Source organism: Rhipicephalus microplus, chromosome X (genome assembly GCF_043290135.1).
Source record: "Rhipicephalus microplus isolate Deutch F79 chromosome X, USDA_Rmic, whole genome shotgun sequence".
NCBI lineage: Eukaryota > Metazoa > Arthropoda > Arachnida > Ixodida > Ixodidae > Rhipicephalus > Rhipicephalus microplus.
Genome location: NC_134710.1, coordinates 201,017,809 through 201,033,415, shown reverse-complemented (window position 1 = coordinate 201,033,415; position 15,607 = coordinate 201,017,809). Strand labels below are relative to the sequence as shown.

At 40.2% G+C, this 15,607-nt stretch overlaps 1 protein-coding gene across 3 annotated transcripts in view; it reads right to left on the bottom strand.

The window, feature by feature from the left end:
- The window catches only part of LOC119187687 (uncharacterized), a 782,552-nt gene that overhangs the window by 637,078 nt on the left and 129,867 nt on the right, over positions 1-15,607 (bottom strand). For 2 of the 3 annotated variants that reach the window (XM_075878472.1, XM_075878474.1), the window contains exons 8-9: positions 6,758-6,952; positions 2,833-2,928 (exon numbers count right to left, since the gene is read on the bottom strand). In XM_075878472.1, coding sequence (XP_075734587.1) covers positions 2,833-2,928; positions 6,758-6,952 — 291 coding nt within the window. The remainder of the gene's footprint in view (positions 1-2,832; positions 2,929-6,757; positions 6,953-15,607) is intronic. The other variant, XM_075878473.1, reaches the window with a different exon arrangement.

Here is a 15,607-nt window from a genome sequence, read left to right as displayed (position 1 = left end):
TCACATGCTCATTTTCTAATTTTGGTTTATACCAGGTTAAGAGATGACAACTAAGTTGACTCTTGTTAAATCAAAGTCAAAGCTATCTCTGAATTTCATTTGAATTATCAATAAGTTTGAATAATCAGAAGTTCTCAGATATATGACTGTGGGCGAGGTGATACCATACTTTATGATTAGGCATTGATTTTATCAGATTTAAAATTTTTTAGAGAGTTTAAACCCTGACTGCATGCAATGAACAGAAAGCAGAGGTGTAAGAGCCTTACATTTATCAGCCATTTACTGCTGATTCAACCTTTTAAAAAAATTGTCTATTTCCAACTGCTTCTTTGCTAAATGGGCCTTCAACACAAAGCTCTCTATACCATTTGAGAAGCATCACGGTTTACCATTCATGTGCTTCGTTTCAAATATTTCTTTACTAGCAAAGCCTTTTTTCTTGAAGGCTTAAGGCACTTATTTTTAGACTTACATTTATATAAGCACGCAACCTTTTAAATAGTAGTGGGAAAGCAGCAGATATTTTGAAACTGAAATTATATGAAACCGATATGAAACTGCAAAAAGTATGAATAAATCAAATGCAGGAGTTTGAATTAAGAGGCTGTTCAATACATTGAAAAAATAGTGGGCCAACCAAAAAATTGAATTTTGTTTCAATAATCTGAAAGTATTAATTATCAGAGTTTGAATTATCAAGAGTATACTGTATAGAGGACAGAGACGTACGTGCTATGTATATACTTAGGCGGCGATATGATATATACATATATCTATATATATAGAAAGGTATAGAAGTACTCAAAGTGCGTTTGTTGGCAGTTTGAGCACTTCAAAAAAGTACTTCACATTTAAAACTGCATTGTAAGGAAAATGCGATGATAAGACAGCTAACATTATGTTCACAACGTGAAAAATATGTTGGTCTGCTAGCATCTGCATATGCAGACTTTTCACGTGGGCCGCAAAAGTAGAATTTTCACAGTTTAGTTTCTCAGTGATTGGTCTCGAATAATGAAAACTTGTGAGCATTAAAATCTTCTGCAAATGTTTTGGGCAGTATTTCTGAGACAATGATGTCATTGCTTTGCTGCCAGCTGCACCCCGTCCTCACCCTGCACTCGCTACTTGTGGACGCATCAGCAACAGACGGTGCCACCACACTGTGCATAGAATCTGGTTTCTCTGCTGCCACTGGGAAAGGCGCATGTTCACGACACTGGGTAAACCTTTCTAGCCACTATAGTCATACAGGGTGTTTTTCTTTTAGAAAATACAGATTTTTTGTGAAAATTGTCAAGCCTTTGTCACCTTCACGCAAACTCTACACCAAGGCAGAAAAACTTTGCTGCACCTAAAGTTGCACTGAAATGAGCAACTAACAAAACTTATGAACTAAATTCTTATATTATTAACATGAGGGCAATTGTTTAAATTGAAAAGTTGTCCGACATGACAATTTATGGCATACCAACTTTTTAAAATCTCGAAAAATGCACACAGCTAGAGATATTAATGATCAAAATGCAGGGCTCTCATGCTGTAATTATGAAAACAGCAATTTTTGTCTTTTCTTTTACTGTACAGCAAAAATTTTGGTGGCAGCGTCTGTGGGGCTACTTTCACAGACAAGTGAAAAGAGTTATTCGCATTTCATTAGAGTTTAACAAAGAAACATATCGGCACTGCACAATAAACGAAAACAATAAGTGGTATTTACAATGATTTGGCATTTCTTCGGCCCAAAATCTCCTGCAACAAGCCTTTTTCGAAAGTGTCATGTGAGCTTTCCAGTCCTGCATAACCAAGATGGCGAATTTCCTGCACACTCACAGTGCTTACTTTTGGCAATACCTTAATTAGGTCCTTCCGTTTTGATAATTAATACCTCAAATTGAGCGCATATTTTGAGATTTACAAAAAATGGGTATGCCTTAAATTGTCACTGCCTACAACTTTTCAATATAAACAACTGCCCTGAAGTTCATAATTCAAATGTTAATTAATGTATTTTGTTAACTGCTCATTTCAGTGTAACTTTAGATGTGACAAACTTTTTCTGACAACATAGAGTTTGTTGCATGTTTGTTGCATCACTGCATACAATGCTATAGTACTCTGTTCTTTCCTTTTTTTTGTGTGCCAGCATCAGAGAGTACTGCAATGCTGCAATTACCAAATTAACACACATTCATACACAGTAGTCAATACACTTCGAAGAAACAAGAGAATACCCCCGTATTCAGAAACGCTGCTTGACTTGAACTTGGCTTGCCATCGACTTCAATGCAGCACAAACTCGTTTCGAATACGCTGTCTTCAGATGGTGCCAAGGCAGCACAAATGCACAGATGCGTTTCCAACGCGCTGCATCGAAGGCGGTTTCAAGTCAGGTTCAAGTCAAAAAGCGCTTATCAATACAGGAGTAAGAAGCATACTGCAATATCACAGCAAACCAAAGCCAAGACTCCTCGACAAGCCATTGCTACATTGTTTATTCTGAGTAAACATACTCTTAATTCTCACACCATTGTAAAGTTTGAACAACAGTAAGCTTTTGCAGAAGTGAAGTCAACATACAATGATATTTTAAAAAGTACATTGTGATATTATAAACTGAGGCTATTTCATCTGAAATCATGTAGCGACCCCCCTCCCCCCATCATAAAAGAAAATAGAAAAGGTGCAAGATATGTGAAAACATGAACTTGCAGCTATGACGAGCACAATAAAATACTTTTACTTAATTTCAAGATGTCAATAAGTATAAAATATATAAACTCGCCATATAATTTTTTTTGTCAATATGAAAGAATCATAATTTCTCACATAAGCTCAGCTTCCAGCTCATGCAGGCGCAGAGAGAGGACAGAGTCTCCATGACCAATAGCAGAATCACTTGATACCGAGTTCCCAGACAGCGACCTAAGTGCATGAGAAGAGTATGTAAGACAGTATGAGAACATATACTTAACAATAAGCATTAAAACAGTAGTCTCTCGAAGACATCAGCCAGAAAAAAAATATATAAATAATGTTTTGCTTGCAACAACCTGAAATTAAAGCGTGCAACGTAAAGCTAGCTCCACAAACTGGACCCTCTCTGCTTTGCCGATCCCTGTTCTTTAACATGCTTATAAAATTCAATTTTATGCAAATGACAGTTGAAGCACACCAAGATATTTTCACTTATTTAGTGAAAGGTCTTTAATGTTGATTACTTGCTTGTGGCTATAGGCATGTTGAAATGCGCAATTCAAGGTGTCAGCAGCACTTTACCTGATGAGTAGTTTTTCTGCTTTGTTTCTGCTATATGATCTGAACGAAGAATGACACAAGTATAAATACAGTAGGCTTGTGGGAATAGTGAATTTTAGATTCGAAGCAAATTTGAAGCGAATAGTGATTTTGATCAAATAATTTTGAATCGAATTCAAATGGTATGTATGACATACAATAAAAAAAAAGAAATATTTATCATGACCTAACTAACCTGCACAATATTTCTTTTGAACTGAAATAAAGACTCTATGCAAATGCCATTTTTTTTTTTCGTTCAAAGGAAGTCGAAACAACCTTCAGTAGTAGTTTCAGTAGGATGCGAGTAATAACCTGTAAGATACCTAATGGTTTAAAATTTATTATACTTGGATCATATAAGCTATTATAACAGGCTTAATAAATTAGAATTGATTTGAGGGTAACATGTTTGTTTAAAGGGGCCCTGCAACACTTTTTCAAGTAACCATGGAGCGAGTAAACATGCTTATTGCCTCACAAATTTACCACCTCAAAGTTTCTAGAATTATTCCAGTAGGATCAGACTTCCACAAATTTGTCGCACATTGCAATTGCATTCTCTCTTCTCCTCCCGACGAAATAGCTTGAAGTTAAGCAGAAAGACATTAAGCAGAGAGGAATGTCACGGCGAAAGAAAATATGTCACACAAACCTCGTGACCTTGAGCACCTCTTTTTTTTTTTCTTCGAATACGTGGCTTTTCAGAGTTATCGCGCATGTACTCATGAACAAGCAGCGGCCTCCAGCGGTGGTCCCGGTAACGACGAGCGCGTCATGCTCAAATCAGCCAATGGCTGTGACAAGTGATTTTTGAGCTTGTAATGTCATTTGCCGAGGAAAGAAAGCAATTTTCAGCTTTGAAAGTTTATTGTGATTTACAGGCCACGTGCTGCGCTATAATATTTGCCTCACATATTCTCGGTAGCCTCTACTACCAATCAGCGTTTTCCGACCATGTTCAATAAGTGTTACAGAGCCCCTTCAAATTTAAAGGAGAGCTTCGCGGCAAAACGAATTTCACCTAAATAAATGTTTTCACGGCTTATCACTCTTACACTGCAGTGAAACCACCTTTACAAATGGTGACATGCGGATTAATTTACACCTATTCATTCATTGCAAATACTTCGAAAATATTCGTTAACTTAAATTCTAACCGAAGCGCATTCGAATACTCAACTATTCCTTCAAATATTCAAAACATCAGAACATTCGCACAAGCCTAAAATACAGCGATACTACCGAGGTCTTCTGATTTGGAGCAATTTTTATCGCAGCAAAATTGCCATTTTGGAGCACTTTGAAGTTACAAAAATTTTCATTTTGGAGCACTATGAAGCAGGTAACTTTGCATCAGGGAGCACTCAGGAGCTGCTAACTTCATATCTTAGAGTACAGTAGAGAAACAAGTTGCATTTACATTCACGGACCTGAATATATATTTTGGGGCCCTTGTGAAAACCTAGAAATTTAGTATTTCGATTCATTGCCAATCTCATGGAAGCAATCATCTCAAGGGAACTCCTTACTTTAATCTATGATGCATAAATATGGATGCAAACCAACTAACATACCACTATGTTTTAGAAAGAATAAGGACATCCTGTACATGTAGTTGATCGTTCCGGAACAACATGTTCAGCAATTATTTTCATAGCAACTAAACAGAATACTGGTTCAATAAAATTGTACTTCATGAAATAACATCTAACTACATCTACATGCTTATTAACAGACAAATGCTGCAAAGTACAACAATGTCTCAATGCTAAAGACTCAGACTGTCCCAAATGCATCCCCCTATGAAGACTCCAAGAGAAAGAGAGGTTCTTTTTCTATATTATGTTGCTGGGCGTCACATGACCTAGCCTGGCTAGCCTCATAAAGCAAACCTCCTTCGACACTCGCTTCTTTCTTTCTGAGGCCTCTCACAGTGCTTTCAGGCTATCATTTGGGATTGCACTAAATTGCCCAGATATGAAGACACTCTTCAATCGAGATTCCACGTAAGTGTCAGAAAGTGTGTTTAACAGTGAACTATGTGTTTAATGAACTTTATTTTCCTTTTGCAGCGAAGTTTTATATGACTAGGGCATTCTGTCTGTACACCGAAAACACCATCATGTCCTCTAAAAAGCAGTGCAAAAAGAAAAAAAAACAACTCACAGCGTACCCTATGTACTTGTTTAAAACAACTTGAAGGTGAAAGCCATTTTGTTTTTATGTGAATAGCAATTACAGTAAAACTTCATTAATTCGAACTCAGATATTTCGAAATCCCACTTCATTAAAAATATTTCTGCAGTCTCATATTTTGCAATGCGAGACTGAGTGGATAATTTGAAGCCCCAGTCAGCACCAGTACAGTTAATTCCAAAACTTTGGGTGCCATATGCGGATTACCGATCCCGAATTCCCTGCGAATCAGCAGAAATGACAGCCCTTAAGAGCCAAAAAGCAGTGCAACGTAAGGGTATTAATGAGTGGCAGCTGAAGCAGCCCCGCCTCACTACTTCGAAAACTATGAAAACGCTGTTTTTATGGTATAAATACGTGTTGTTCTAAATGAAATCCAGTTGTGAGTCTGCGCCTGTCCTTGTTCTCTTCTTGTCAATGTTTCTTTTGGGTAGCACCTTGCTTAATAAGCTAAGCACCACCCTTCAGTAAATGTGCATAATGATATCTGAAGTGAAATCTTGTTGATACGATTCCATTTATTACGTTTTTTGGCATAATATTCTCTTTCTTGTATTCCTGGCTAATGCCCCATAGAGGTAATCCATTTCCTTGTGGCTAACAAAATTGTATTCTCGTGTGGACTTGGATTATACGATTGCAAAAATGTCTGAAAACATTGCATGGTTTCAATTTTCGCACCAATAGGCACTACACCCATGCAGTGTTTGCCATCGAGGCACCCTAGAAGTTGTGGTAGTCCAATGATGACAACGAAAACGTGAGAGATTGTACAGGCGATTCTTGGCAAGTAACTGAATATGCATTAGAAGCTTTAAATGCGTTTCATATCAATGTCGCAGGTGAGGAGTTCATTGATAACACTGCTGCTCGTTTCTGCAACTTCCAAAAAAAAAAAAATGCCCTGTGAGACTTTGAAAAACAAAAAGTTTAGTCAAAATGACAGACTATTTTGATGTTTTTTTATAAAAGCAAGGTGTTTGCCATGTACAGTACATACTGTTTGCAAACACTGCGGCCCTGTTTTGATAATGAGATTTCCACATATTTCATTTTGATTTTTAATGCCAGTGAAAATTGATCAACTAGATTACACTGTGTGTTGAAACTGGAAACAATGAATTCTCGTTGAAAACTAAAACAATTATTGTATTGCCTCAGTAACGCCGCCAAAAATGACAAAATTTGCACTTTATCCAGGGGTTTGTCTGGAAATAGCTGGTAAAAAAATTGGTCAAAAAATTCCAAACCAGCCCACCTCTTGCTTTCTACTGACCCTGCTCGCTCCTGGTGTCTGTTGCTGTCCTTTGTGGATTCAGAGCTGGCCATGCGCAAGAAACGAATTCGCTCCCACATTGCCGCAGAGAATCCTCCACAATCGCGTCCAGCTCCACTGCGATCCACAGCATCAGAGTCCGACTCGCAGTCAGATGTGCTACCATGGTGGCTGACCCTGTGTGGAAAGCACCATGCACACACTAAATACAAGCACTAAATAGTATGAAGCCGGAAGGCTGATTTGTTATTAAAACACTTCTAGTTTTCAAAGACTAGTTGCACCAAACAAAATGAAGTGTTCACAGCATCTACGGGATGGAGTGCATAAATCTATTATTGCTACGAAATGAGCCATTATATTTTCCCAAGTACTCGTTATAAGACCTTATTGTACCAGCAACTTTTAGTCTTAAGTATACAAATAAAAATATGTAGCTTCTGTCAAAGATCAGAAAACCTAACATTTTTAGCAGAGTACACAGGTAGAGGCTGAAGTATCTCAGTAACCCCTTATATATTAATGATGCCTCATGGTCTTAAACCTGATAATAAAGAATATAATTACAATCATTTATAAGATTTACAAGCTATAACCTCAATATGATCATGAGGCATGCCATAGTGGATGACTCTGGGTCAATTTTGATCACCTGGTGTTCTTTAACTTGCTTTTCAATCCAAGTACGTGGGTGTATTTTGCATTTCACCCTCATAAAAATGTGGCTTCAGTGGCCGAAAATCGAACTCGCACTCCCAAGCTTAGCAGTGCGACACATTGCCTTTTAAGCTGCTGTGGTAATAACATAATATGGAAATTTTGAATCCCAATTAGCAAAGAGTTGGGAATACCCACAAACAGACACTTAGAAGCCAATAGCCTTGTCCGTGAATGGCTTTGCAGGATAGCAGAACAATCGTGTAAACATGAGTGAAACAAAGACGCAAAGTAACTTGCCATTGCAGAAACATGTGAAAACTGAGAATCCATTCACTGTACTAAGATCGAGTTCCCTGTATCTATGAGGAGCCAAACAAATGTGCACAAATCGCAGTAGACCCTTTTAATGTAACTTGAAGAGACATACAAATGCAATTCACTTATCCAAAGTTTCATGTAACTGAAAGACACAAAACTCAACAAGAATCACTTTATTTAAAAAGAATTCAAGTGTTTTGATATGTAGCTTGTCTTGAGTGTAGCTTGTTGTCTCCAGTGCACCACCTACTATAATTTCACACTGTCGCTGCCGAGGTTATTGCTGTACTGCATAGCTCGGCATACTCACTCATGATTACACTCACTCACACTCATTCATACTCATTTGAATGTGGTGAGTGTGAGTATGAGTGAGTACTGATGAGTATGAGTAGGAGTGAGTAGAACGTGAGTGAGTGCTTATGAGTATGAGTAGGAGTGAGAATGGACGTGAGTGAGTACTTTCAGTGTGAGTAGAAGTGAGTATGAACGTGAGTGGGTGCTCATGAGTGTCAGTAGGAGTGAGTATGAATGTGAATAAGTATTCTGAGTGTGAATAGGAGTGAGTATGAACGTGAGTGATTATTCTGAGTGTGAGTATAAGTGAGTATGAATGTGAGTGAGAATTCTGAGCGTGAGTAGAATTGAGTATGAACGTAAGTGAGTATTGTGAGTATGAGTAAGAGTGAGTATGAACGTGAGTGAGTACTTTGAGTGTGAGTATGAGTGAGTATGAACGTGAGTGAGTACTCATGAGTGTGAGTAGATGTGAATTTGAACGTGAGTGAGTACTCATCAGAGTGAGTATCCGTGAGTATGAACATGAGTGAGTATTCATCAGTGTGAGTAGGAATGAGTGAGAGCTTGTGAGTGTGAGTAGGAGTGAGTATGAACGTGAGTGAGTACTCTGAGTGTGAGAAGGAGAGAGTATGAACGTGAGTGAGAACGTGAGTGAGAACGTGAGTGAGTAGGAGTTTGAACATGAGTGAGTACTGATGAGTGTGAGTATTCTTAGTATGAACGTGAGTGAGTATTCATGAGTGTGATTAGGAGTGAGTGAGAGCTCATGAATGTGAGTAGGAGTAAGTACGAACGTGGGTGAGTACTCATGAGTGTGAGTAGACTTGACTGTGAAGGTGAGTGAGTTGCTGTGAGTGTAAGTAGCAACGAGTAGGAACATGAGTGAGTTACTATGAGTGTGATAAATATTTGTAACCATCGCAACGGCATCCTCAATACATTGGAAATAACAGGCACTATGGCATGCAAGCTTACTGTACGTAAAAGCCTTCACTTAGTTTGGAAACTGGGAAGCCATCGTACATCAGATGGGGGGAGGGCGAGGTGACCGCGCAAAACTCGAGTTGAGGGTAGCCGTCCATTTTATTGTAATTTGAATTTTCTGGGCTGAATAACTTTGAACTGCCTGTCCCTATAGCTACCGTTCTTGCTGCACTTACCTCTTGCGCCTTCAGTCTACGCAACCCGCTGATAATACATGTAAAACAAGGTCTTGAGAAGCCCTTTAAGAAAAATCGCCGCGCGAGCCGGTTCAGAAAAAAGAAATGCACTGCACAAGCGACAAAAAAAAACGCTGAAATGGCCCGCGAGAGAAAGCACATTGTGTGCGCGACGCACATTGTGCGCAGCGATTTTGCAGTTTCTATCTCTTGCGTTGTCCCTCAAGTGAAGGTTGCCTTGAACGAAAACCTTAAGTGATCTCATGACATCTCAAACGCGAAGCTGTGTGCAAACTTCGCCTTCTCAGTGCCCCATTAAGAAAAAAAAAGGAAAGCTTGGAGGACGGTTGAGCTTCACCGTCAATAGTATAGTATGCGATAGCGTAATCGGACCCTGTTCGCATCGCCGTTTCAATCTCTACCCTCACTTCACTTTTCGGCGGCTTATTATGCCTCCAACAGTGTAGACACAATGTGCAATAAGGGCCCAATCACCCTTGATAATTTATTCTATCATTCACATACCGGGGGCTAATACAAAAACACACATAACGCAACTCGTTAATTACCGTTTTATTCGGCTGTCCGCGATAACCCTGTGTACACACACTGCCAATGAATGTTAATTGCGTCCGCAGATCCATAAATAAGGCCCCCTGCAATCGTCAGTGCCGGCACGGAGCCAACGAAGTCTCCGCGTGAGCGCGACCCACAGAGGAAGGAAATCATCTCCGAAGATGCGCACAATTTCTCGAATGCAAAACTGCCGTACGCAACGCATTCCATCTGAAGGCGAGGCAGAAAGGGGAGGCGCTGTCTCGACAGTCGCGCCGGGCCACAGAACACCTACCAGTGGCCGGGCGGCCGGGGTGGCCGCGGCGCCCGCCTGTCCCGCTAGTGCAGTCAGAAGGGGCTAGGGGCAGTGGAACGAACGAAGCGGCCGAGCCGGATGGCATGGCAACGCCTTGGGTTCTGGCGGGTAATCAGCGGCGGCCGTGTAGTATACTGAAGCTGTCGAGAGCGTCTCTATTTCGCGCGCGTGTGTCGTAGCCTACGAAAAAGCATTTTGAGTGCTTGTAACACATTACTGAGATTTTAAACTATGTCTCAGCGTCTCCTACGCGTCATGGCACACAAATGAATGTACAGGTGCGTCGTAATTGCGCTGAGTCATTGCCTGTTTGTGGACCTACCGACCCTTAAAGAAAGCGACAATTGTTCAGCTCGATTGTTTATTGAGTAACCTGAGTACACGTAATGCTACCTCCATGTTAATATTCATCATCGGCCTGACAACGTCCACTGCAGGACAAAGGCCTCTCCCATGATCCGCCACTCAACTTGGTCCTGTGCTTGCTGCTGCCATTATGTACCCGCGAACTTCATAATCTCATCTGCCCACCTAACTTACAGTCTCCCCCTAACCCGTTTGCTTTCTCTGGAAATCCGGTCAGTTATGCTTAATGACCAGCTGTTATCCTGCCTACGCGCTACATGCCCGGCCCATGTCCATTTCTTCTTTTTAATTTCAACTATGATATCTTTAACCCCGGTTTGTTCCCTGATCCACTCTGCTCTCTTCTTGACTCTTATGATTACAACCACTATTTTCCTTTCCATCGCTCTCTGCGTCGTCCTCAATTTAAGCTGAACACTCTTTGTAAGCCTCCAGGTTTCTGCTCAGTAGATAAGTACCGGCAAGATGCAGCTGCTATATACCTTCGTCTTGAGGGGATAGTGACAATCTACCAGCCATGAGCTGAGAATGCTTGCCGAATCTTCTCCACCCCACTCTTGTTCTTCTAGATACTTCAGTCTGGTGGCTCGGCTTCGTAGGTACTACCTGTCCTAAGTAGACGTATATACCTTTTCCAATTTCAAGTGCACTGCCACCTATCTCGAAGCGCTGTTTTCTTTCGAGGTTGTTGTTCATTACTTTCGTTTTCTGCCGGTTATTTTGTAGATTCCAAGAGAAGGAAAACGGTAAAAGGGGAGGCAAAGTTTGGTGGGCAGGTGAAATTAGGAAGTTTGCGGGTATGAAGTGGCAACAGCAAGCAAAGGACCGAGTTGACTGGCGGAACAGGGGAGAGGCCTTTGTCCTGCTATGATGATGATGAGTTTGTGAATGTAAAAGTACGTGGGTGAGTGCACCTGAGTATGGGTAGGCGTAAGTATGAAGGTGAATTCTTATGTGAGTGTGGAGGTGAGTGAGGGCCTATGATCTTGAGCAGGTGTGAGTATGAAGATGAGTGAGTAACTATGAGTCTTAATTGAGGTGCACGAAAAATTGAAGTACAAAAAAGAGACACCTGGACACGGTGCGCTGTCTCGAAGTGTCTTCCTTTTGTACTTCAATTTTTTGCGCACCTCAGTTAAAATGAATTACCAACTCGCCCAGCCAGTCCGTGTTTCTCTAAGAGTGTGAGTAGGCGTGAGTATGAACGTGAGTGACTGTGAGTAGGCGTGAGTATGAACATGAGTGAGTACTCATCAGTGTGAGTAGTCGTGAGTATGAACATGAGTGAGGGCCTATGAGTGCTAGCTGGCGTGAGTATGAACGTGAGTGAGTACTCACAAGTATGAGTAGTCGTGAGTATGAAATGAGTGAGTACTCATCAGTGTGAGTAGTCGTGAGTATGAACGCGAGTGAGGGCCTAGAGTGTGAATTGGCATAAGTTTGAACGTGAGTGAGTACTCATGAGTGTGAGTAGGAGTGAGTATGAACATAAGTGAGTACTCTGAGTATGAGTATAAGTGAGTATGAACGTGAGTGAGTACTCATGAGTATGAGTAAGAGGGAGTATGAACGTGAATGAGTACTCTCAGTGTGAGTAGAAGTGAGTTTGAATGTGAGTGAGTACTCATGAGGGTGAGTAGGAGTGAGTATAAATATGAGTGAGTACTCTGAGTGTGACAAGGAGCGAGTATGAACGTGAGTGAGTACTTTGAGTGTGAGAAGGAGTGAGTATGAACGTGAGTGAGTACTCTGAGTGTGACAAAGAGGGAGTATGAACGTTAGTGAGTACTCATGAGTGCGAGTAGGCGTGAGTATGAACGTGAGTGAGGGCCTATGAGTGGGAGTAGATGTGAGTATGAACGTGAGTGAGGGTGAAGGCTGAAAAAATTGTGGTGAGTGAGTATGAGCGAGTAGTCTCTCAAAGTGCCGACCTATGCTGTACTGGAAGTACTGATTTGCCATGAGAGTGCTTGTACTCACTCCACTCCTGACTGTGCAAGATTGCAGCTGGATTTTTTGGGCTCAAAGCAGGGATGATGAGCTGCTTATCTCCAAGAGACATGCACACCATGCTATCAGCATTGTACAAGGAGGTGAAAAAAAATGGCAAGGTGGCATGTTTGGGTTGTTGCTTATTTAAAGCTTGCAGTATGCTTACCTCAGCGTACTGCAGCACTAAGCCACACATGTGGCCAAGCATGCAGCCGAAGATACTTATGGTGATAAAGTGGTCAGTAATAAGTTTCGCTGGCCCATTTATTGGTAATCGACATCACACCTTTGTGCTTTGAGTAATCAAGATAAACATATACATTCTTAATCTTTTACTATTGGGCATTTTATCTGCCACTGAATTTCTCTAATTGAAGCAAGGATATGGTATATTATGCAATATGCCTATTCTTCTGCCAGGTTCTCCGCACTCATACGATATTTTCGAAATTCCAGAAAGGTGATCTTTATTACCCATGAATTGCTCGCTAAAATAGTAATGTTATCTAAAAAGAAAACAGGTAATATGGATGACTCTTTTATACGATGTTAGCTAGTGTGAAATTAAACTGGTGATCATTGGTGATGGTGACCACAGACTCGGGAAGGTGGTTCCAGTCAAGAGATGTTCTTGGAATAAATGAGTCACTACATGTCTTGATTAGACAATGTATTATCAACTTTAGGAGAATTATAAATTCAAGCAGACATGTAAGGGGAAAAATGACTGGGTAATGAAGAGTAGAAATGCAATGATAATTTTTTTTTAATGAACAGAGGTGGAAAAGCTTACAATGAGAAGCAAGGAGCAGCAGTTCATTTTGGGTACTTCATGGCTGTAATGCCTGTATGATGGCTGTATTTGACATCAAATGAGGTTGAAGTGTCAATTATTATTGGGATTCTAAGCGCAATCAAGATGAGAACAGGAAAGAAAGCTCTTTCAGAAAAAGTGAAAACTCTATTTTCATGAACAACAACAACTGCATCATTAATAGAATGTGTGATAGCAGAAAAAAAAAACATGTAACATCATGAGCATAAGGTTTAGCGTTATCACTCAATAGCAGTGAAACAAGAAAGAAGAGAACATATATTTATGGAAAAGAATTCCTATAAAGTGCCCCAACTACATAATCCAACTATACAATCACCACTATATTTTTTATTGATTGATTGATTGAATGATATGTGGGCTTTAACATCCCAAAATCACCATATGATTATGAGAGACGCTATTGTGGAGGGCTCTGGAAATTTCGACCACCTGGGTTCTTTAACGTGCACCAATATCTCAGCACACAGGCCTACAGCATTTTCACCTCCATCGAAAGTGCAGCTGCCGCAGCCGATATTTGATCCCGTGACCTGCGGGTCAGCAGCCAAGTACGTTAGTCACTAGACCATCACGGCGGGGCTAATTATTTTTGCGACATTTATGCTGTTGCTTTGTTGTTACTGCGTGTGTGTGTGTGTGTGCGTGTGCGTGCATGTGCGTGTGCGTGCATGTGTGTGTGTGTGTGCGTGTGTGTGTGTGTGGGGGGGGGGGTGATTCCACGAGAGATCAACACGGGTCCAAAAGTTGATATTTTAGATTTCATTGAGTATTTTATATTTCGTGCACCTCTCACCAGGTAGCCCGAAAGTCAACTTCGTTTTATGATTAACAGTATAACTTACGAGAAAAAAAATATCAAACTTTACCAAAACGGAGGCACCAGTTTCATCACCTGTCATTTTCGAAAATTGCAGATGCTATAAAAAGACAAATATTTTTGTTTCAAGGAAGATATCTTTTACCTGAAATGCATGTCTAATGAAGAATGAATTCATACAGTTTCAAGATTGTAGACCTTAAGAAAACAGCTTTTAAAAATGTCTAATTTTGAGACAGTTTAAAATAAGTTACGTATTCCCCATTTTTTTTCTCAGCAAGTAATGCAAGCAGCGTTTTCAAACTTGACACGTTTTAAGAATATGGTGTGTTCATTAGGTACATAAATTATTGCTGCCGTAGGGCAAATGTAAATTTTTATATATTGCCTCAAAGTTCTCATAATGGCAAAAGTGTACTCCACTGAAATTTGAATAATAAACAAACACCATTTTCGATTTCTCTTAAAATCTCGTAAATAGACAACCGGAGGCCATCATACAGTAATATAGAAAAACATGTTGCATTATTTTGTTTTGTAGTGACAATATTCGTGGTACAAATCAGAGCTTTTCGAGAATGCGCTGATAAGTTGAGAAATCTAGAAATCGGAATGGAAAAGCGGCAATAAGCTTCAAACGCGAGTAAACGTGACGGCATTTGGTGAAGAAAGGCTGTTTTAGCAGATAGGAGTAACTATTTTGAACACGCTATTCTATCGTATATGAATTCGCTCTTATACATAGAGCATTGAGACTTCTAATATGTGGTGCCTCTCAATTACTGACACACAGATGGAGCTGCTGTGACGGTCATGTGTTTGCAACACGTTGGGTAAGAGAATTGAATGTTGAATGAGTTCATAAACGATTCATAACAAATTTTTATCATTTGGGGCATGAAGACTGCTGCATTAGACTGAAAAACACGCTTTAGGGCAAGTTGTCATCCGTCTTCTGCTCTATAGATGAATTGCGATGCGCCGCATCTCGGAGGCAATGCTTTAGATCATATGGTTCAAAGTAGGGACAAAGATTACGCCTCCCGTAATTTTATCGCCAAAAACGTTGTGAAATTCATTTTAACGTACTTTACTTCAGTTTTGCATTTGCACTGTGGATACTTGTGCGGATGTCTTTTGCTGATCCAGTTGACCATAGCATGCTCATTCTGTGTGAACTCTGGAAACTTTCGCATAAGGTAATATATTATGTGTGGAACAGACTCTATAGAATGCCTGGCGTGATAGGTAGTAATTCATCTTTAATTGTAAGTAGTATAGTTTCTATATGAACAGAGCTTCAAATTTGTGCTTGCAACTACATAACTTGCAAGTCAACAGGCATTTCGGGGTAAAAATTGTAGTGATTGTAGAAAACCTAGGCATGCAGACAAAAAAAAAACGATTTTTATCAACCGTAGGTCACCTTCCTGCATTCCAATTATGAGGGTTAGTGGCATAAGAACAGGATGAACAAATGCACCTAAGTCTCTCTTATGTAAGTACGATT